Below are 23,695 nucleotides of genomic sequence, written 5' to 3' on the forward strand. Positions count from 1 at the left end.
TTTTGGTAGGATCCAAGCTTATGTATTTACCATGAAAGTCACTGATGAAACAAAGGTAGAACTCAGAGGGTAACTGCAAAAGAAGGGTGAAGACACCCATACTTACTTGATCATCTATTTTTCAACTCACCCTACCCTTACTAAGTTCTTGCAATGGGAAAATGCTACTCTGAAGTTATTGGAGGAAGGGCAAATTACACATATAACAAACCAGCCAGCTAGATAAATGGTGTTATCATCAGAACAATATGATGAACAACTGAAACAGATTCAACAAGCCATCATTGGCTCACAGAAATATCTAACTTAGGCCTTCTTTTTAAGGTTTTGCAACAGCCCCAGAAAGGTGTTGCTGATTGGGTGAAAATTAATTATTTTTAAAATATTTTTAAATCTTTAAATCCAGTGATATGACCATATATGGTCATGATGTCATACCCACACACACACACACAGAAATGGCCAACGATGGACCTGAAGGGGGATGGGAAGCAGAGTCATAGAAATCCTTGCTGGCCGAGGCTCACCAAACATGGTAGCAACTGGAGTCCAGAGTGGCAAGTACTCTCATTTTAACTTAACTGCGGGGGAGTGGAAGACGGATTGACATAGGCCTACCCAAATCTTGTTTCTGCAAGCTTTCACTGGAAGCTCCCTTTGGTGAAGAAGAGCAAACTAGTAGCCAGCCCAGAGGGCAGATATGGATCCTATTAACAAAGCATCTGAAAATATTTATGTGCTGTGGGAGTGGCCTGGAGATGTGACATCCAGTGGGAGTGTCTGAGTGATATCACTTCTAGTGACATGTGACTTCTGGAGGCATGGCAGGCAGGTGTGGCCTTCTGACATCACTTCTGCGGTTTCCTGAAGCCTGAAGAATGTTTCAGAGATTTCTCAACAGTAAAAAGATTGAGAAAGGCTGTCCTAATTGAATCAGAATCAACAACATAAACTTGTCAGGACCAGCATTAGTAATGTTACCTTCAACATCACAGCTAAGATAGTTGCGCACTTCTGACAAGATGAAGTTGATATCTTCTTCTGTAGGAATTGGGTGATGCGTGACTTCAGTGGCACTATCCGTGGTGCCAGCAATGGTCATCTTTTGCCATGGCAAGAAGAAAATCACTCGTCCATCGCTGGTTGCCGGGTCAAGAAGTCCCATGTTATCAGGGCTACAACAAATAGTACCATTTTAAATTTTGTTTTCAATAGCTCACTTAACATTCTAAGCACCATTCTAAGCAGAGGTGGTTTCTACAAACAGTTGTGTGTGGTTTTCTTTGTTGCGGCTCCAACTGCCAATACAGCACAGCAGCAAGAGGAATTTTCAAAAGGCAGATTTTCCTGAAGTCTCCTCCCCCAGTCCCCCAGCAGCAACCATCCCCACACCTTAGTGCTTTGTACATTTTTGTCAGCAAGTAAATACTGTTATAGAGAAATAATGATCTACAAATCTGAATATCAGGTTCTCTGCACTCACTGCCTTCTTTTTTAAACAAAAATCTGTAGCCTCCTTAGTTATGGAGACATGCCTTTCCCTTACAGTGCCTTACTTTTTAAAAGTATCAACTTCTTTTTTAAAAAACTGAAAGATGACTGTTCAGAGAGCCTGGTGCACAGATCATTATATTAACAGAGTGGTATTTTTTTAAAGAAGCCCCCAGTGATGGGGGGAGGAATTGGCCACCACAGGGACAGGGTTAGGGAAAATGGCTATACATGCACAGTAGCCCGCCAGTATAGCATGGCAGGTCTAAGAAAGTCAGGAGAAAAGTCAGTCCAAAATTGAGTCCCAAAGCAGTTTAAGATAATCAACACATAATACAAACAGTAATGACTGGGGAAGGCACTGGCAAATCACCCCGTATTGAGTGGAGTCTGCCATGAAAACGCTAGAGGGCGTCACCCCAAGGGTCAGACATGACTCGGGGAAACTTTTACCTTTACCTTTAATACAAATGGTAACTAAGGTTCAATATCAAGTGTTCCTTGGGAAGTTTCTCACTGGATTCAGGCAAGTTGAGGTAGTGCAAGGCTGCTGTCTCCCCTCTTTCTGATGACCTCATCAATGGCCCAAAGGCCCCTCCCCCTCATAGAGAAAAGGGGTTGTGTATATTACACATGATTGTAAGAGTTGTGTCTGTGCATACAAGGAAAACAGTGTGTGTGGTCATCTCTTAAACTTTAGCATTCTGTTTCTCCCATTTACAAAATCTATAGATATTTCTTAGAAAATCTTCTAACATGGATCTTTTTTTAAATTAGATAATGTATATCACATGATAAGACTGTAGTCTGTATTTGGCTCACTTTTTTAAAGTATTTTTTCTGCATTCTTCTGTATGTATTTTTCCTACTTTCTCTGTAGCACAGTTCTAGCATAGATTGTGTTGATTTTTGGTGGGTCAATACTGCGTAGAAATGCTACTGCTAGGCAGCAGAGGATTTGTGTGACAGCTGTAAGTACTTGCATCTAAGATGAACACAGTGTGATTTGGGTATATTCACGGCACCCACACTTTTTGAAGGCACTAACCATCATTGATTTAAATATACAGGGGTGTTAAAACAAATTTAAATGAAATTAGACACAAGGTATAATTTGATACACATCACAGTAGCCTACTGAAACATAAGGTAGCCATTAACTTCAAAATCTGGCATATATACACATATTCTCATCAAGTTTTCATCATGAGAGCACACTCTTCCTTTTTAACTCAGAAATCATCTTAGAGATGGAACAGTATTATGTGTGAGGTTCTGTGAGAGGGATCACAATTGCATGCACTTGAAGTCTAAGTTCTACACTAAGAAGTCTTTGAGATGATATTTATATACAGCTTAAGGATACATTTGGTGAAGTACAGCATAAAAAGTGGGTGTCAACATGGGCTTGTGCAAGGTAAACTGTGGCAGACAAGTAATTACTTTTCAAAATGAAATCACTATTGATTTAGGGAGGCAGGAAAACTTAGAAATTTAATATACAGACTTTGAGTATTCAAAAAACTTTTGACAAGCATTCAAGTAAGGCTTCTAAATTGGCTTAAAATGAGTAGACTTGCAGGGAAGGTGAGTAATTTTTCTGAAGATTGGTGAGAGGTTTTTTAAATTCCAGTTTAATGCCACTGAATAGCTAAAGAAATGTACAATAGAGAAGAATGGGAAAGCCTTTGAAGCCTCACCATCTTACATAGTTCTACTCTATTTAATCTTCTGGTATTAAGCTGGCAAATGACGTTAATTCCAGGATATAGACAAGATAAGGTTCTAGGATAGGGGTGCCCAAACTGTGGCTCTCCAGATTTCTATAGACTACAATTACCATGAGCTCCTGGCCAGCATGGGCACGGTAATTGTAGTCCACAGACATATAGAGAGCCACTGTTTGCCAACCGTGTTCTAGATCATAATACTTTGTCTTTCTATAGCACTTCAGAGTGTTCAAAGAGCTTCATGTACATTACTGAATACTTCAAAATTCTTGTTAGGTAGGTCAGTTTTCTCATCCCCAGAACTGCAGATGGAGGGCTGGGGATGGTGAATTCACATGCACAGCTAATGTGAAGTAAGAAAGCAAGAGTATTAAAATACACGTGTCTTCAGTGCAGTTAAAGGTTCCCTGGGTCCTATCAAGCAGACTTGCACTGGGAGTTCCCCGTTGAAACTTAGACTGTCAAGCAGGACAGGGCCCAATTTGACTAGAGACAACAGCACGTTGGGGAAAGGGAGCACTTGGTGCTGAAGGATTGGTGAGAGCTCCTTGTACACGGAGAAATATTTCCCTATGAGGAAAAACAGTGGACTCACCAGGGTCATTTCAGGTAAGAAAAACAGTGCAGGGGAGAAGTGACTGAAGTTACTGTTTACCTGACCTGAAATGGCTCCAAGGAGCCATTGCTTTCCCCCATGGGGAAATATTTACCTTGTACAATTCTGCAAGGAGCTTTCATCGGCCCTTCAGTGCTGACTGTCATTATTACAAGTAACAATGGGCTCATAACAGAAGGGCTCATGTAAAGGGATAGCTAGAAGTAGCATATTTTCACTTTCTATAAGTATGTTAGATCCCTGCAGAATGAAGACAAATACTGGCATCAGATGAGGTGCTTAGGCTGGGTTCCAGTAGCACCTTAGAAGCCAACAAGAGTTTTGGAGTATAATCATTCAAGACGCAAAGTCTCGTACAATGCTAGATGAAGCTTTCTTAGTTAACTCACTTTGTATAGTTATGTGTAGTTCTGTAGGCTTCACTTCAAAAAGGGTGTGGACAAAATTGAGAGGGTACAGTGGAGAATGACAAGGATAATCCGGGGCCAGGGGACCAAGCGCCATGAGGAAAGGCTGAGAGACTTAAGGAGGTTCACCCTGGAGAAGAGGAGGTTGAGAGAGGGCATGATTGCTCTCTTTAGCATTTGAAAGCTTGTCACTTAGAAGAGGGCAGGAGTGTCAGCAGCAGAGGATAGATCCGCAGTAATGGGTTTAAACTATGTGAACAACAGTACCGGCTAGATATGTGGGGAAAAATTTCACAGAGTAATTCAGCAGTGGAATCAACTGCCTAGGTAAAGAGTTGATGACAGGGGTCACTGGTGGTTTTTAAGCAGCCACTGGAAAGATACTTATCTTGGATGCTTTAGGATGCTCCTGCATTCAACAGGGAGATTGACTAGATGGGCTGTATGGCTCCTATCAACTCTATGATTCTAAGAACGCTTTAAAATATTTTGGCTATTACTTGCCTGCAAAGATTTTTTTCTCTAGAACAAGGATGGGCATACAATTAAATAAGGCTTCTAAGTGTTGATTGGCCTTTTAGGAATAAGGACCCACATACACACACACACACACCGCCTTTATAATGCATCATCCAAAGGCAGAACAGAAACCTTTTATGGATTCAACCATAACATAAAACATGGTCAAATCCACAGACAACACCAAATGGCTTAAAGGCTGAAATTTATATGGGATTACAGCACAGTAACAATCGTGGCTAGAAGAAAGTCATGTCACAGCTACTTAAGTGAGGCCATGTATTCAAAGAACAGAATTAATGAGGGAACACAGGAATCATTAATGAAGAATATAAAAATGTAAGAACCCACAGGGAAATGCCTGCATTGTATTAACATTAAATTAATTAAATCTTATCTGCATTTACACATAGAAAGCCTTTAAACTATTTACCATTTCTCCAGGTTCATGTCAAAGTACTTTCCCAAAGAGACAAGTCGTATGTCATTTCATTACAACATTTTTCTACTAAACAAGGTTCAATTGGCACCAGGGGCAGAAACCTGTTGCTAAATACATAACATTTAAATTTCAATAAGATGTATATATTTATTATGCATACACATTTCCTGGCTCATCTTACTTTAGAAATGAAAGCTATGCAGCCTTCACTCAGTGGCATTGAAAGATGCTGAAGAATTAAGGTGGCCATCTACATTTCAATCTCATGCTGTTGTACAGTGAATAAGCCAGATGCTTACTGCACACACAACAAGGCGTTCCACCTAGGACCAAACATGTCACAAACCATTATATGTATGACCAGCTTGCTCTTCAGCTGCCTCTTACGTTGAATGAATTTGAGCTATGACATTGTTGGATAGTGCAGACAGAAGCCCAGGCAAAACTTAAACAGAAGTTATTGCCCCATATAATTTTTAACCTTTTAATTTGCATTCCACTTTTCACAGCATCTGAAGCCAAAAGCAGCTTGTTCCATCATTCCTTCTTTCTCTACTCTATCCTCACCAGAACCATGCTGTGAGGTTATGCTGAGAGTGTGTGGCCCAAGGTAACCAGACAAACTCCCATGGCAGACAGGGAATTCAAACTTGGCTGTCCCAAGCTGTAGTCCAAAAGACTAACGCCACACTGGGTCTCCAATCTGAACTATGTACAGTGTTTAAAAAGAGAGAATCTTCTCTAAGGGTTTTGCTAGTTTCAGGAAGAAAAGAATTAAGGTCTTGAGAATTCCTACTCTGTACTTTTACAGACCTGCTACTGTGGTGTGGATAAGGACCCCACTGGAGGGGAATTTTGAAATAAGACCAACAGCCGCATAGCATCAAGGTCAAGTTTCTCGTTCCCTCTGCAGGTGCAAAGTCTGGATGTGGCTGAGGTAGAAGTCTTTCAGCAAAAGCTGAATGTAAAGAGCCATGGAGCTCTTGGCCCATAGCTTGTAGACCCTGAATGAACATGTACAGTACATCCTGACCTACATTATGCTCCATTATGTTTGCAAGCTGCTTTGAATTCCCATTGAGGAGAGTATCAGGGCAATAAACCAATAAATAAAGAAGGCCATTGGGGATGCTCAAAGGATGGTTGCTGTCACCCAACTCCTGCCCCACAACACAACAGGAGTAACTCCAAGAGGCTGAACTACCAGCTGGCGCTTGCACTTGAGAAGGCAGCAGAACTGCAATAAGGAGATACTGATCTACAGAGGAAAGAGCCCACCCCAGCTGCATTTCTTGAACAATCATAAGTCTTAATACAACAAAGAGTTTTGTTTCATTGGGTTGTTGGTTAGTATTATTTTAACTATACATTATTAAAACTTGGTATTCCTATAGCATATTTCACATATACTGCGGACATCCAGAGTCTTTCTTAGCAGTCACACCTCAGTTTTATCCTCATTTAGTTGGGGGGGGGGGACTCATAAAATGGCACCTTGTCCAAGTCTATTCACAATCTATGGTTCAAGTGAGGGACTTCCCAGCTCACACTTCTTGTCATTTTGCCACAAATGATTTAAAAAAAATCAGAACACAGACTCTTCTCAGTGTTTTCTGAATGAAATCTAGGACACTCAAAGGCAAGTCAGGGGGAACACAACTTTTTTACCTTCAGTGGAAATTCAAATGCAAGATTGATTACAAGGTGCCAAAATATTCAGGCCAGAAAATATTAACTCAAAGACGAATTGGCTTGTGAAATCTGTATGATTCGTCCATCAACAGCTGTCAGATAAGATGATTAAATAGGACCTCCATGTTCAGAGGCTGAAATAACAGTCTTCATGGGCACCAACAAGAAAAGGACTTCAAGACCTAACTGTAGGCCTTTCAAGGTCACCTGGCTGGCCATTGTATGAAACAGGATACTGATCTATATAGACCACTGATCAAGCCCAGATACTCATCCTTAATGTTATCAGATAAACTGTCAACAAGCATCTCAGAGAGATTCCTGACCCTAAAACAAAATGCTTGCTGTCCAAGAAAGCTGAAAGTTTTGTTTTGGAAATCTGCACATGTCCAAGAATCCTCATTTTTAGTCAGTCTCTAAGTTAGAGAAAATATAATGAAAATGTTATATTGGTTGGCTAAAATGGGTATGTTTTCCATGTTACAGAGAGTGAACAGGCTCATAGATTGTGGAGTAGGGAAGTTCCATTTACTCTGGGGATTATGCTCTTAAATTATAGTAATACTGTAAGTTATTATTTTAAATGTATTGACAGGAGCCAAATTGGCACTTGCTAAATTATGGAAGTAAGGGATTTTTTAAAAGTAATTAAACAGGTATGTCATAATTAGACTTTCTTCTCTACCAGAAGATAAAAGATGTAGAAAGATTACATCAGTCAATTGATGAAGTTAAGACAAGGAGGCATTGAGTTGATTACTACTTGTTATAACTTGAGTATGGGAGATCTTGAAGGTATTTTGGAAGTATTGAGTTTATGTTCTAATAAGAATGTAGGCATGTACTTAAGCACTGCATTTTCTTTTGATTGCATGCTGTTCAAAATAAATTTTAAAAATTAAAAATTGAAAACACTGGTACTGAACTCAGGGAAGGCAGAATTTTCAGAATTCATCTGCTTGAGAAGCCAGTTTGGTGTAGGGCTTAAGAGTGGCAGTTCCTAATCAGGGTATTCCTCTACACATCCTCTTTTCATTAATTTTTTTTTGTTAGGCTCACAACTTGAGTTTCTTTAAAATAATCCACTTTTTGAATATCGCTACCTGTAATAGCCAGGCATCACAATATGGATGCCTGCGCTTGGCTGACAGATGTTTGCTACTTCCTGCTCATCCATTTTCCGCACAGAGTCTGTGAAAGGTCCTGTAGCATTGATAACACATTTGGCTTTGACATCAAATTCCTGCCCTGTGAAAGAAAACAGCATCAATCACATAGTCCATTTGTTTCCCTGTTCACTGACACTCTGGATTATTAATTTATCTATGAAGTTAACCTATTGTGAAGTGTGTGTATATACATGCAGACACTCACACATTCACTTTGCAGTAGGAGCTGAATGGCTTCTGCCTATCGCACACACAAAAATAGAGAGCTCCTAACTTTAAAAAGAAAATAGTTCTGGATTTCTTTTTAAAGACTGATGAGATGCACAGAAAGCAAATTCTCCCAAATAAAAATCAAAGAGTGGCAGGAGCTTTCCTTCCCAATTTGAGCTTTATTTATTGAGCTCTTTATTTAATGACATGCTTAAACTCTGGAATTTGTTAAATTGTACTATTACTGAGAGCACAACACACGGTATTTTACAACGTCAGCTTTGCTTGACAGAAGGGCTTGGATGTAAAGCATGGTTTAGCATGCCAAAGCATTAGGATTTGGATGAAAACCTGACAGAAGTTAAAGATGATTGGCATTAATGACATGCCACTGCACTTTGGAAACATGCCTCCTTTGTCAGTTAAGTGATATTTACAAACTCTAGCCTTCCCCTGCACTCTTGCCCTCTCCCACCTCGCTTCTACCTTTGGGTAGGGGGGGGAATTATTTAATTCCCCATTTCTTTAAACAGAAAAGCAAAATGCATTTGTAGATAGCTGTGCTTTATCCAGTTAAACCCTCACGTGCCAAAGTGCAAGGGGGGGGTTTGAATAATTTCAGTATGCACCAAACAGCAGAAAGCAAACGTAGGCAACGTCGCCTTTGTCAAACAAAGCAGAGCCAAAGTAAATGCCTCTGAGAGCCAATGTAGGTTACCTGTGAGGGAGAAGAGAGGCAGAAGCATCTATAAATACCTTAGAGAGCAAAGACCACATACCTGTGAGAACATCCCTGCACCTTGCACCACAGACAAGGACCTTCCCGCTCTCTGGATCTGTCTTTTTCAGCAAGCGCACCACTTCAGTGTAATTGGCTGTGGCAGCACCGTACCTGGCAGCAGTGAGAGCAATGGCAAGGTTCATTCGTGCATCGTTGTGTTGTCCTGCAGCAGGGGGGCAGAATCAAAAGGAAGGACATGAGTCACCTCAAGCCACTGACTTGTGGTATGGAAGTGTGTCAGAACCGATCTGTCACATCTGTCCCTGTCACACTGAATATACATGATGGCTGGTCAGGTCTCACAAGAATTATTTAAAGAACATTGACTCTTGGCAGGTCAAAGCATTCACCTCCTCTTTAGAACAGCGTAAAAAAAAAATAAACAAACATGTGCAAATAGCTCGGATTACTGTCCAAGATAATGTATTTATATGTCGAAAATGAACTATTTATATTAATTCAGTCAAGAACCTTACATGAAAAACGGGCTGACACTTTCTGTTTTGGAAGAGGAGGATTCTGAAAGCCCGTATTTGGCACTAATGCAGCATCTTTGGAGATTTTTTTTTTTGACGGCCCCACTGGTGTTAATTAACAATCTCTATTAGCGCACGTACTGCATGACATTAAAAAAAGCAAGCAATGATCTTTCAGATATTCCACTAGTAAACCAGCAGCTGCCTATAAACAGACATTCATTTTATTCACATTTTTAAGTTTGCAATTTACAGCATTCGCAGGGTGTTTTTTTACTTATTATTAAAATCTGGAGGCCTCCTTACCCCTCACCCATCCAAAAAACAAGAACAATGTTTAGCTAATTGATGTTCTTAACATATATATTATTAAACATTTATAACTGAATCTCCCTACTTGGATGACAGGGGGGGAAATCAACATGGGGGAAAAGGGGGGGAGGGGGGAAGAAGTGTGGAGGTGATTAATTACTTTAAAATAGTGGCATCACCTGAGACTTTCTATTTATTATTGCCACTGAAGTTAAAACCTGGGATGTTGGCTGGCCGCAATTATTCCACATAGCAAGGGCCAAGCTCTGTGTGCCCAGAATAATTAATTACAAAGGGCTAGACTTCTGAAGGTAGGGTTCAGCAGGCCCATGTGCTAGGATCAGTTCTATCAAGATAATACTGATGGGGGGGAATGAATGGTAATGGATACTGTTGTTGATTTATGTTGCCAGCACACTAAACGGGTCTCGATATAAATGATTTATGTAAAGTTAGGCCCCTTCTGATTCTGCCCACATGACACCTAGCAGCTATGTACATAATCCGTTTCAAAACTAAAAGGGCAAACAGGATCAATGTTTATTGGAACTCTGCAGCCCCACCAAAACTTCTTATTCCAGTGTGGATGGAACAACGGAACGCGTGAAATTTAAGCAAGGCAAATCGGTGCTAGGCTTTCCTTTCAGATAAAATAACCCTCCAAAAAAACAGTAGGAAATGAATGACTAAGAACATATGCTTTTGTTCAAAGTCAGAAACCTTTAATTCATTTCATAATGATGTGATTTTATTATATTTAATGGCTTGCTGCATACAGAGAATGGGACTGACAAACAATAATGAATTTCAAAAAAATCCAAAATAGGTTCTTGTAGGGAGATTCAATTATGCCCAGAATATGTACACACATCTTATATTACACCAGCATTTTTGCTTGTAATGTTATTTTCCTCTGTCTAAAAGTATCTATTTCATTATGTCAAAATCAAGACTAGAAATGTCTTCCACATACAGAGGGATTCCCGAGTTAAGAGGAAAGCACTTCAATAATGGCATCTGACAGTGATGGATTATTAGCGTTATATTCTTACTGGTGAAGTATTATTTAACAATGAGCTATCTCTCATTCAGTGGAAACACAGTATAATGCGGACTTCAAAAACAGCATGGGTATACTGAATAAAGAACAACTCAATTTTTGGTGAAAGAGCAAAAAAAACCCACGCAGTTTCTTTGTTCTTACTATGGATTATCTCCAAAAAGGGGGATGCAATTTAGGAGCTGATAGTTAAAATAGGATTCCTTTTGCTTTTGCTTTTGGCTTTGACTTTTATTTTACAGGAACTGGTTCTCTGCTCAAACTGTTATGTCATTTTGATAACTGTTATAATAGAAAGATTCCTGCAACTTTCTACCTCTTACAAGTAGAGAAAAGTAGGCTGACAAGACTTTGGAAAAGTGACGGGATTTACAAAAACCTTTGCTACAACGTTACAAAGCAGTGTGATTTTTACTAGCCCATTTTAAACAGAAGTACACCATTCCAAACCCACTGACGTCAAAGAACTCTGAAAGGTGTAGAGATGTTTATAATTGCAGTGTAAATTTCTCAAAAGGTTGATGTTCTACTATACTGCCTCTAGTGTCCTTACTTCCAAACACACAATGAAGGCCCATTGTCCAAGTACAGCAGCAGTAGCAGCTAATCTTTCTCAATTACCAAAAAAGCTGTAAAAACACTTTAATCCTGTTCTTTTAATCAAGTTCTTGTTATCATCTTTCCTTTAAATATATACAATTCTCTCTTCTCTGGGTAAACATCATCTCAACTCAGAAGAGCCTTTTTCAGATCACAGCGCAGAAAGGGCAGAGATTTCGGCTGTGCTTAAAAGTGTCCAAGATTAAAGTGTATTTTAAAGGACTTTTATTGAGATTACATTTTTGTACACCGTAACAACTTACAATTGTTTATCATTTAACTTGTTTATAATCTAAATAGTGTGTAATAAAGGGTTTCAAGCTGAGTTATAAGGAGAGCATTGGTTCCGGCAAAACTTTACCAGGAATTCTTAAATAATCATCACTGGCAAATAGGCTTCATTAAAAAAAACACACACACAGCCATTGCATTCAAATATAATGATTAAGCATCATAGTTTAGCTCCAGTTTAGTGAATGAAAGCTATTTAACAAACTGTGATTTGTTAGCTGGTACTAAACAAGGATTCTAAATGATGGTTTATTGGCTCATTAACCATGGGTTGTTGTGATCATGTCTGAATGCAGAAATTCCAGTTTGTTCAGTAGTATAATGAGTGAAGTCCAGATCAACAAAAAACTTGCCTTTCCAACTGTACCCAAACTATGAACAAGGACATGGTTTTTCTTCTTTTCTCTGCCTTCTAGTAAGGACTCACTAAGTAAGAATATTAGCCACTCCTGAAGAGAAACTTAAAAGGCAGTAAAATGGCAAAAGAGGAGTTGTAACATTCTGTTTCAAGTACAGTATGAAGAATACACTGAATTCGAGAAAAGGGATAAAAAGACTGACAGAATGACAATCATGAACAATGGATCTTCATGCCATTGGTCAGTTTCAGTTTGATTTCTGTGAAAGAACACTTGCACAATTTTATGGTTGGGGGTCACCACAACATGAGGAACTGTATTAAAGGGTTGCGGTATTAGAAAGGCTGAGAATCACCACTCTAGTGGTTTGTTCCTTTGTCTTGTCTAAAAACAGATCTCTCCTATAGTTAGAAAAGGACTGGGGTGATGGAATCTCCAAGTTTAGAATTCAATTGACTAGCCAAGGCACCATTACCACCCATGGTGCACACAAAACATGATGGATGACGATGCCATGCCCAGCTTAGTTACATCTTTCCTTTGCCCCATACAGCAAGAATTTGAACACTTTAGCACATCAGACTCTCTAGCTCATTTCTGCCTCTTCTAGGATACAACCATATTTCTGTCTTTTTAGCAAGTGTCATTCACGACCCTCCCCCAAGAAAACCAGTGATGTTGTCTTTTATCAGGAAGCATGGGCAGTTATTACAATAGAAACTTCCTCCCTTCCCACTCTTAAATGCTAGAAGTTTTTGCATTTTGACTTTGCCAAGAGAATAATCAGCTTGCTGTCACCTACCTATGCAGCACAAAAGCAACTTGAATTGAGCCTGTCTTCTAACCATAATGTGGTAAATTAGGCCTGACTGTTCAAATGGTGTGCAGATTAAATGAGTGGGGGATTTTACTATTCATTGGATGTATTGTATTCTGTTTCATTGTTGCCTGTGTGATTGGGTGTATTTTACTGTTTTAATTTCTCCTCTGTGTGATCAAGCTCTGTTGCATTATTTAGGATATGTGTTTACTTGCCTTTATGGCAGTGTTTTACAGTTTTGTAATCATCCATGAGTCTCAATGAAAAAGGCAGACAATAAATAAAATTATATATATGTAAATAAAGTTTAAAAACAAGAGCTGCTGTTGACAGTCGTTATAATGTTAAACAGCAAAATATAGAATTTTAACGAGCTATTTTTAGAAAGTTCTATTGTTAACATATCTTTATATTATAAAATCATACTCATTATAAATAATGAGAAAAGAGAATAAGCAATGAACAGGTTTTTAAATTATGTATTTTATATAAGCATGCTGAAGAAAAATTCCTATATACTTTGAAAGCTTTCAAGTAAAAAAGTAGCCAAAGAGAGCTAGGAAACAAATGTTAGTAGAAATGAATCACTTGCTCAAGCAGTTAGAACAGCATCTCTTAACTTTTTTACCATTGAGAAACATTCTTCCAGCTTCAAAAAACCCCAGAATTGTCACAATCATGTAGAATATGGTTGGGAAGCATAACAGTGTACCCACCCATCCAGGGCCCCTCTCCTTCCCACCCCTCCATGCCCTTCATTGGTCATCTTGGGAGAGGGATGGGTGAGTCAACATGACCATATATGGTCTCATCAACCCATGAATGCTTAACAAATTTTAAAAATATATTAAAAATTAATTAACTCCCACCCATTCGAGAAACCCTTCCAGGGACATCAAGAGTAGTCTTAATATAACATCATATTAACATCACCAGTATTACAAGTACAGGATATCACGTAGGCAATAGCTCTTCAGGGGCACAATTGAAGAAGTGACCCCTTTACTGAAGAGCTACTGCCTATATGATATCCTGTACTTGTAATACTGGTGATGTTATATGATGTTATATTAAGACTACAATTGCAACCACTGAAGAAGCAATAGAAAGCGGGATTGAATACCTGGGACCCCGTTCTGGTTGCAAAATTATCTAGTATTTAATACATCTCAGGAAGACACAACCTTGTTGAAGTTCGACGTGCTTCTCTGGGGCCAGGGATCCGCAGCCAGTTGGAGGTGGCAGAGCGTAAGGCTATTTGAGGGGTATAATTTTAACAAAATTATATAATTTTGTATTTTTTCCATATCTTGTTCTTAAATGCCAATAAAGGCTTCTGTATCTGCATCTATCACAGCCCCAAAATACCCTGTGTTTCCATGAAAATAAGACATGCCCATAAAATAAACCGTAGCAGGATTTCTAAGTGTTTGCACAATATACACCATAGAAGTAAATCTGTAGCTGCCGTTTTACTCAGCACTCTCTCCCTCAGCACCAACCAGCAACAGTGGTAGGGTTGCGAGGCGACCAATGGCGTGGAGGAGGGGAGGCGCGGTGCCAGCACCAGCGCGCCAGCCAACACCCGCACGCGGGCGCAGACCACTGCCAGCATCAACACCCCACCCCTCCGCACCATAGTAGTGGCCGCCCCAGTCTCCCTCACCCCCCCAAACATCAGTAAAGCTGCTGCACCGCAGCACTGACCAGCAACAGTCTGTGGGTCTCTTTAACCCCACACAAACACCTTTGTTAATGGCACTGACTTTTCTAAATACCAATAAGCCATAGTGTGTCTTCTTGAGGAAAAATAAATATAAGATAGGGTCTCGTTTTTGGGGAAACACGGTATGCAACAACCTCACAGGTAAACAAAACAAGCAAGAGATGCAGTGGGAGTTACCTAGACATGAGTAGTACTACATGAGTAGTACAAATATAAATATCCATGGAAGGACTAAGTAAAGATTACATAATACAGAACCACCAAATATAGAAAATTCATTTTAATGTGATGTCGTTGTTTATAAGAAGTCTATTATTAAACTGATATGTTTTGAAAAAATGTATCCAATTCCAATAGTTACCAACTGGCACAAAACCCAACAAATTACCATATAGTAAAAAGATAACATCGTAACCAGACAAAATATGTTCATGAGTAATGATAGTTGATACAGTAGCACTGTAGCTAGAAAGAGATAAAATGGGTCTCTGGTAACTCCCCTTTCAGTTTAGCCTTTCTTAATTATCTTCAAAACAAGTATTTTACAAAAAGGTAACAAACTAAAAACAATGTTTTGATAACAAATTGTATCTTTAAAACCATGTAAAACATAGCTTGCTACTCCATTGTAAAACTTACAAATTTATGTAGGACCAAGCCTCTGTGTGGACATATGCTAACATATGCTCAACATGCTAATGATCTCAACCTTATGTAAAAGACCAAAAAGATAATAAAAATAAATTTAATCAAATGTAAACTAAAGGCATTTTAGAGGAATACTCACAGGTCTTCAAGGTATTCAAGCCTTACAAGGTGACACAAGGTGTAGACATATGCATACTGAATCTCCAATTAATGTCTTGGTAAAGGTAAAGGTATCCCCCCTATGCAAGCACCGAGTCATGTCTGACCCTTGGGGTGACGCCCTCTAGCGTTTTCTTGGCAGACTCAATACAGGGTGGTTTGCCATTCCCTTCCCCAGTCATTACTGTTTTACCCCCCAGCAAACTGAGTGCTCATTTTACCGACCTCAGAAGGATGGAAGGCTGAGTCAACCTTGAGCCGGCTGCTGGGATCTAACTCCCAGCCTCATAGTCAGAGCTTCAGACAGCATGTCAGCTGCCTTACCACCCTGCGTCACAAGAGGCTCTAGTATTGTTATATCTCATTCTTGTCCACGAGACTGGCTTTTACTATGTAGGAGGGACTCTGATGAAAAGATCCTCCTTGTCCAGAATTTGTATCCAGAACGGTTGGAGGAGTCACTGTAAAGATCTTGTATGCAATCAATCCGACTGGATGGTGTTGATTTTTAAAATTAGTAAGCACATCAGTTTTGCAAATAATTAGTGATGAAGATGTGAATTAGTCACAGAACTTGAACTGACCAAAAAGTAAACCACGTAAGAGTAGATACAAATACCTTGCTCCCTGAGTTTTACAACTGGACTGATTATTATTATTGTAGTTAAACTTAGATTTATTGCCCGCCATTCCCAATGACTCACAGTGAGTTACCCTAGTCTGAATAAAACCCCATTAAACCCTAGATATAAAAACATCACAATCCAACTAAATAATGTAAAAGAGAAGAACAGAAAAAAGATTAAAAAACCTAATCCTTCTCCCAGTAACTCAAACAGTGGGAAGAGGGGCCAGATGAAACCAAGCCATCATACACACACTATCCTGGAGAGGGCCAACAGATCTTTCTTGTCGTGCTTGCCTCAACTATAGACCTGGTGGATGAGCTCCCAAAGCTCCTACAGGGCCTGCAGCACCTCCAGGAGCTCATTCCATCAGGTAGATGAGGCCAGGCATGCTTCCCTGGGGCCAGGGATGACAAATAAATGAGAACCCGCAGAGCGGTTTCTAGTTTGTGAAGGCAGGAGGGGAAAGGCTGCAGAACCCCTCTGGAACTCCATGGACCCCTGGTTGGGAATCCCTGCTACAAATAAAGATAAAAGGTCTTTCTATAAGCAATGAATGAACAGATTAATTGAGCTTTTCTATGCGATTTAGGTGTCTGATGGGGGACTGGAATGGTGTGACTTCTCCTCAAAGGGACAGATTTTCAGATTAAAATTATAAAAGGAAAATTGCCAAAAGCTTTCTAAAAATTTACTGACAATTTTAATAATGTTAATAGTAAGAGCAATGGAAATAAAATTGAATTATAAGAAACAGAGATATTTTGAATTTGCAAATAAATCAGGAAAATGTTTGCATATAAATTAAGACAAGAATGTGATTTCAAAATTACAAGGATACTATAACAGATAACATGTCTATTCAAAAATATTTAAAATATTTCATAATTATTATTCTAATTTCTATGAAGGATAGGACATTCAACTGGCAAAAAATATTTCAGAAAACACAATTTAATAAAGCTTACAGGAGAATGAACACTGATTATGTATGATTTTATATCAATAAGTGATGCGGTAGCCATTACAAAATTAAATTCTTGGTCCAGATGGGCTATCCAGTTTGTATTATGTTTTGGAGATTAAATTATACAGCCTAAAATAATTCTATTTTACAGGAGGGGAAGATACCAGAGACATGGAAAGATGCTAACATAATGTTAATACATAAACAAGGTCAAGACTTGAGACTGGCAAAAAGCTATAGACTTATTTCATTGTTAAATAATTACTATTTTTAATATATTTTGCACTTTATTACCTGCTACTCCCAGTTGCACACTGGCTCAAGGTGGGCTACAGTATTTTTAAAAAAAACACAATAAAATCCATAACTGTCCTCTTAAAATCCAAGCAGCGTTAGAAATGTGTTGAACGTTTTGAAATATTTAGAAAAACACAACAAAAAGCAGACTGCACTGATTTTCTTGGATGCAGATAAAGCTTTTGATAATTTGGTTTTTCCTCTTAAGGTTTTTGAATACATGAATTTTGGAAATAATTTCATAGAATTGGTAAAGCTGATTTATACTTCACTGTAAGCACAAATAATTACTAATGGAGATTTAACCTGGCCATATGAGATTCATAAGGGAGCAAAAGAGGTTTGCTCAATGTCAACTCTCTTGTTTATTTTAGTTTTGGAAATACTGAATACAGATATGACATGATCAGAGGATTAGGAAGGAGATAAAAATGTAAAAAAGAGATTTATAAATTGAGATCATTTCTGGTTGACTTGGTGTTAACTTTGGAAGATTCCCTAAAAGGAATTGAAATAAAGGCCAAATTGAAAGAATTTGGTATATTAGCAGGTTTTATCAAATTAATAAAGAGAAAAACAGGATGTTAACACACATTAAATTGATTAATAAGATGGGTTTTGAAAAGGAGGTTAAATAAATATCTGGGTATTACACTGTCAAATATGAATTGTAAATTATTTCAGAATAATTATGTGAAGGTATAAAAAAAAGAGGTATGCAAAAAGTGTGAAAGCAAGATACATTAAAGGGATAAAGTACAATTGTCATTGTTGAGCACAATCACAATATCTCTGATTAGTACCCTGGATTTTTGAACAATGGGGAAATATGTGGCTGGAGAGTCTTAAATTTACATTAAGTTCTAGCCTTAAAGGGAACTTTTAAAAAATGATGTATTATTGGTATTTGTCATAAAATAGATTTCTTATCGGCTGGAGTACTGGGTGTTGTCATAAGATATCCCTTTTGCAGCCATTAAAAACAACCAGGTTGTTTTAATTAGGCATGGGCATAAATCACAATACAAACAAAACAGGAATTGTGAGGTTCGTGCCAAAGCAACTGAGCCACAGGAAAGGCCTGCTGGGCAGGGCTCACCTATTCAAAGGAGCTTTCTTGAGTAGGCAATCCCTGGGGCTAGCTGCCAAGAAAGCCCTTTTAAACAGCTGAGCCATGGGAACACACTGCAAGTGCAGAAGAGCTGTTAGTCATATAAACAGTGAAGCACAGCAAACAGTCTTCTCGGTGCAGTTAGCAGTTTAAAGGGACTTTCATGGGTAGCTAGCCTCAGGGGCTGGCTCCAAAGGAAGTCCACTTAAACTGCAGAGCAGTTTACTTTCCAGGGCCCAGCTGTTTCCCAGCTAAACACCTGAACGATGGGAGCAACTTCCTGGGCTTGGCTCAGTTTCTTAAAGGGCTTTCATGGGCAGGTAGCCCCAGGAGCTGGCTGTCCCAGAAAGCCTCTTTAAACTGCCAAGCCAGAGTAGAAGGTTGCCCCTGTGACTCAGCTCCCAACTAAACAGCTAAATCATGGGGATAGCTTGCTGGGCTTGGCTCAGCTGTTTAAAAAGGGTTTTTTTAGGCAGCTCAGTCCTGTAACTCAGCTATTTCCCATCTAAGTAGCTGAGCCACAGGAGAATACTGCTCAAGGTCACTCAGCTGATAAAGGGGCTTTCGTGGGCTACCAATACTGCCCCAGGAAGCCCCTTTAAATAGTTGAGCTGCCCTGAGCAAACTGCTGAAAAGGATTTCTTGGACAGCCAGCTCAAAGCCATTAAAGCCTTTGCTCCCCACACCACTCAGCCATTTAAACCAAACCATTCAGCTGTTTTTCTTGAAGAGCAACTATTCTCCACAAACCACCATGAACTGCATCAAAAGTTTTGACAGACTTAATCTCAGCTTCATCTTTGTTGCATTTCATATCCCTGAGAGATAAATCCTCAGTCGTTATCTGGGAGTGCACGTGAGAGAAAGTTAGGGCCGTTCCGCATTCGTCCAAAATAGCACAATGGTTACTAATTGAAATTGCTACAGTTTTGCCGTTATGCACAACGCCATTGACAATCTGCAACACTCCTGAAACCGATCTGCAAAAAGCGCTTCGTTGTAGCGCTTTCAGGTAAATCCCAAAAAGTGGATTCACCCTCCGGAAAGTGCTACACTCCTGCAACCAATCTGCAACACTAGCGGGAAAGTTCTGTGCGTTACCACTGTTGCGGTTTCTGCAAAGTCCCTCCCCCTGGCTCTCTCCTCTGATCTTCCGGCGAAGCGATCGCCATTTTTTTTTCTCCGAGCGAGCGGAGATCAACGCACCGGCAAGCCTTCGTTTACCCAGCGAGGCTTCCCCGGCTGCAGTCCCTCTGTTTAAAGTCACCAAGCACAAGCAACACAGAGGCCCGTTTGCTGGTTTATTTTCCCTTTATTTTTCACACTATTTTCGGCCGAAAATCGCGCCCGTGAGGGGGGGGGATTTTTTTTTTCACTCGGGGGGAGCATGGCAACGATGAAACGGCAGCTCAAACACCACCTGCTAGCTGGATGGGTCTCTCCGTTGCAACGAATCAACACAGATTCGTTGCAACGTGTGTGTGTTTTTTTTAAACCTTCCTTAAAGGGAAAGGGGCTGTTTGGGAGCATGATAACGGCCGCCCATTGGCTGCTTGACGGCCAGGGGCGGGACACAGCTCAGCAATATTGCTTCCTGGCTAGCGATTTTTGCCGAGACTGGAAACCTGTGGGAAACGATAGAAACGCAACTGGATTCCACTACAAAGGCAGGTATGCATAATGACGAATTCCACTATTTAAAATGGCGATTTTTCATTCCGCAAACAATTTGCAACATGGATCCCGGTGCGGAATGGCCCTTAAATCTGTCTACAAGACAGACATTAGAAAGGCATACACACATAGGCATTCTGGTTAGGTCAGGAGCTATGTTTTGTACTTTATCTAAGTTAAATGGAGACCAGTTTATAAACTACTGTCCAGTTCATAGGACATCAAGGAAATTACTTTTTCTTATGTGACCTTGACTAAACCAACAAGAAGCAGGAGTTATGATCTAAGGGTATAAAAAGAGACAGGAGATAATATGTCAGAGATATATGGAAGATGCAGAATTGTTCTTCATGAAACAGAGTGACTCCATCACTCACTGAAGTCATACAGCGGTTTCTAAATAAATAATGAGGAATCCCTGTTCACGGCAAAGACAGAAAAAACCTTCAGCAGAATACATATTTATAGATTATTCCAAAATCAAACATTTAGGACATCAAAACAATAACTAAATGTAGTTCTGTAAAGACTGGGAATGCTTAGTATTGGCAGAAGTCTTTATCTTACACTTAGCCACAGTAGCACCTTTAAAGAGCACGTGATGGATGCTTCACAATTTATCCCCTGTGCAAGCACCGGGTCATGCCTGACCCTTGGGGTGATGCCCTCTAGCATTTTCATGGCAGACTCAATACGGGGTGGTTTGCCATTCCCTTCCCCAGTCATTACTGTTTAGCCCCCAGCAAACTGGGTACTCATTTTACCGACCTCGGAAGGATGGAAGGCTGAGTCAACCTTGAGCCGGCTGCTGGGATCGAACTCCCAGCCTCATAGGCAGAGCTTTCAGACTGCATGTCTGCTGCCTTACCACTCTGCGCCACAAGAGGCTCTATGATGCTGCTATGGGTACACTAATACATGAAGGAAACAAGTTATCAACACCTATGCCTTTTGATACACATATCAGAAAACTATGGTCCAATGAGGGCTTCCATTCAGAGATGAGACCATGGAAAGGGGGCAGAAAAATCCGTGGGGAGGGGGGGCACCCCTCACAGGAGCTACTGGAAATTCTGGGAAGCAGTTCAAAAACCTCAAATGAAATATTTTCACTTTTATGATGAGTGAAATGCTTCTCTCAGCTATGATAGAATGACAGTTCACAAGGTAAAGTTGAGTGTGCACGCTCAGAAGTTAAACTAAAACTAAAATACTTTTCCCAGGTAGATAAAACCCTGAAGATTTTGGTTCTAGTTTCCAGTCTGCAAAGGGTGTCAAACGGTAAGACCCTGAAACATCCAGATAGTGCACATAATCAATGAAGACTGCCAGAAACTTCTAGATAGATGGGGAGAATTTCTTATGGGCTATATAAGCAGAACCTGGCTTTTGTTAGGGAGCGCAAATAAGGAGATGGGGAGTCAAGATTTCAAAATAGGAGACCAACAAAATGGCAGAGGAAGAAACATACAGAGAGACTAAACCAGAGTAAATTAGGGTGAGAAGATGCACATATCACTCATTTAGTTTTGTTTCGCTCAGGTGCCGTTACTCAACTGTTGCTCAAGTACTTCCGTTTTTTTATAAGAGAAAAAGGCCTGGCAGAGCACCCATGATGCTGCATGGATGGGTGAAGAAAAGAGGAGGAAGAGAAGTGACCCTTTACCCTCACTTCTCTTCTACAATTACAGAACTCATTTTCAACTTCCCTCTTGCAAGGGCTCAGCTCCATTTCACTTATTTCACTTCCTAAGTCCGATTGTGTGTTTTTCACAGGTCAGCTGCAATAGCAGCAGCTTCTAGGGCTAGGCAGAACTACTTCTAGTTCTAAAACCAGCAGCCCTCTCACTTGTTCTGTAGAGGTGTACTTTGCTTGGAGCACCACCAGGGAAGGGGAGGTACAACAACAAAAAACTCCCCCTGCCTTCTGCCATTTTTATCATAATGCAATACAACAAAGTCCTGAAAGCCACAGAACTTTTACTCTATCCTTAGTGAAGAGAAATATTCCCCTATTTTTTAAAATTTCACGCACAAGTAGAAAAAAGTCCTCTTCCCAGAACAACCCCCCCCCTCTCTTTTTCCCCTCAGCAGTATCCATGGCACCACCATCACTACATTATGGAACAAGGTACATATTAACTAATGGCCTACCATTAAGTTCACATAAAAAAACACACATATAAATTACATGCTTCAATGGAACCTTTCCTCTGAAAAGCCATGACACGCTGGGGAATATCAAGGTGTTTGTGGTGTAATGTGCAAATAATATCATTATGCTGGGAAATAATCCTGTATCTTTAAATAATTGGCTCCCGAAAACTTCTTATTCAGAAGGATGAGGATTTCCTTTCGGTTTTCCACCAAAATATATAAATAAATAAAATAAAAGCCAAGAGCCATGGAAATTCACTCGGATACTCATAAATTTCCAACCTTAAACTCACAGCATACAAATAGATGAATCCGGCAAGTCAGAGAGCAAAGCCAATTTAATCTGTGGCTCCCCTGAGGTAAATGTAGTTCACAGTCCTGCCCCCACCCCAACCTCAGCCATAATCCCTGGCTCCTGGAGGTAAAAAAAGCACTGAAGTGAGGAAAATTCTGCAGCAGGATATAATGATCCAAAATGACAGGGACAATAATGACAATGAATTTCATGTCTCCCAGTCATGAGCTGGGGATGCTTGACTGGGCTGACTTATACAATTAAATTGTTACAGGTACAGCAGGAGATGCAGTTATCATCTGCATGCTTTTGGGAACGGCGCCTCCAGCAACAGAAGTGCTATGGAATGCACAGGCCGCCTTTTGTTAGGCACAAACTACAAGTATAGTAAGTAGGAACAGGCATGGAGCTCTCCCCCCCCCCGCCCCATAGCAAAGAGGGGGGGAAATGTGTTTGTTTTATATGTATAAAAGACAAAAGTTTCTTTTACAAGGCATCAATAGTTCCCATTTTCAGAGTTTCTTCAATGCATAAAAAAGTTAATAATTTTTTTTGATGGGTGACAAGCCCACAGATAGAAGAAAAAAGCCTCTGTACTGAAAAATAACTACAAAGGTTAGCAATCTCATAACACCCCTTCCTGCATCTTTCATACTAAGGAAAGTAGCAGTAGTAACTAATCAGGACAGATGAAGCTTAGTCTTCTTTCCTTTATGTGCCATTTATATTTATATTAAATCACAGTAATAAAAACCCTTCAACTTAAAGAATAAAGATGTTACCATCCAATGCTAATGATTCATTTCCTATATACTGGAATATGAGTGGCAAATCACCCTTGTGCAGTTGCTCCTCACTGCAGGTAAAGTACAGGTTTCATCGCCAAGATTTTTAGTTTATGGGAATCATTCAAAAATAATTCGGAGTCTCAGAGCTGCCTTTAAATACCCATAACAGTTTCCTCACTTTGCTCCTTCCCTCCTATGGATTTGCACCATGTAAGAGGTTGTCATATTTCTATTGTGATTTGCATGCTGGGCTTCACCCGTAAAAAACCTTT

At 39.8% G+C, this 23,695-nt stretch overlaps 1 protein-coding gene across 4 annotated transcripts in view; it reads right to left on the bottom strand.

Annotated features, from left to right (window-relative positions):
* Positions 1 to 23,695, bottom strand: part of GPD2 (glycerol-3-phosphate dehydrogenase 2) — a 112,565-nt gene that overhangs the window by 25,881 nt on the left and 62,989 nt on the right. For all 4 annotated transcript variants that reach the window (XM_077320005.1, XM_077320006.1, XM_077320007.1 and 1 more), the window contains 3 exons: positions 9,056 to 9,220; positions 8,001 to 8,145; positions 982 to 1,175 (listed from right to left, as the gene is read on the bottom strand). In XM_077320005.1, the coding sequence (XP_077176120.1) occupies positions 982 to 1,175; positions 8,001 to 8,145; positions 9,056 to 9,220 (504 nt within the window). The remainder of the gene's footprint in view (positions 1 to 981; positions 1,176 to 8,000; positions 8,146 to 9,055; positions 9,221 to 23,695) is intronic.

Source organism: Paroedura picta, chromosome 2 (genome assembly GCF_049243985.1).
Source record: "Paroedura picta isolate Pp20150507F chromosome 2, Ppicta_v3.0, whole genome shotgun sequence".
NCBI classification, from domain to species: domain Eukaryota; kingdom Metazoa; phylum Chordata; class Lepidosauria; order Squamata; family Gekkonidae; genus Paroedura; species Paroedura picta.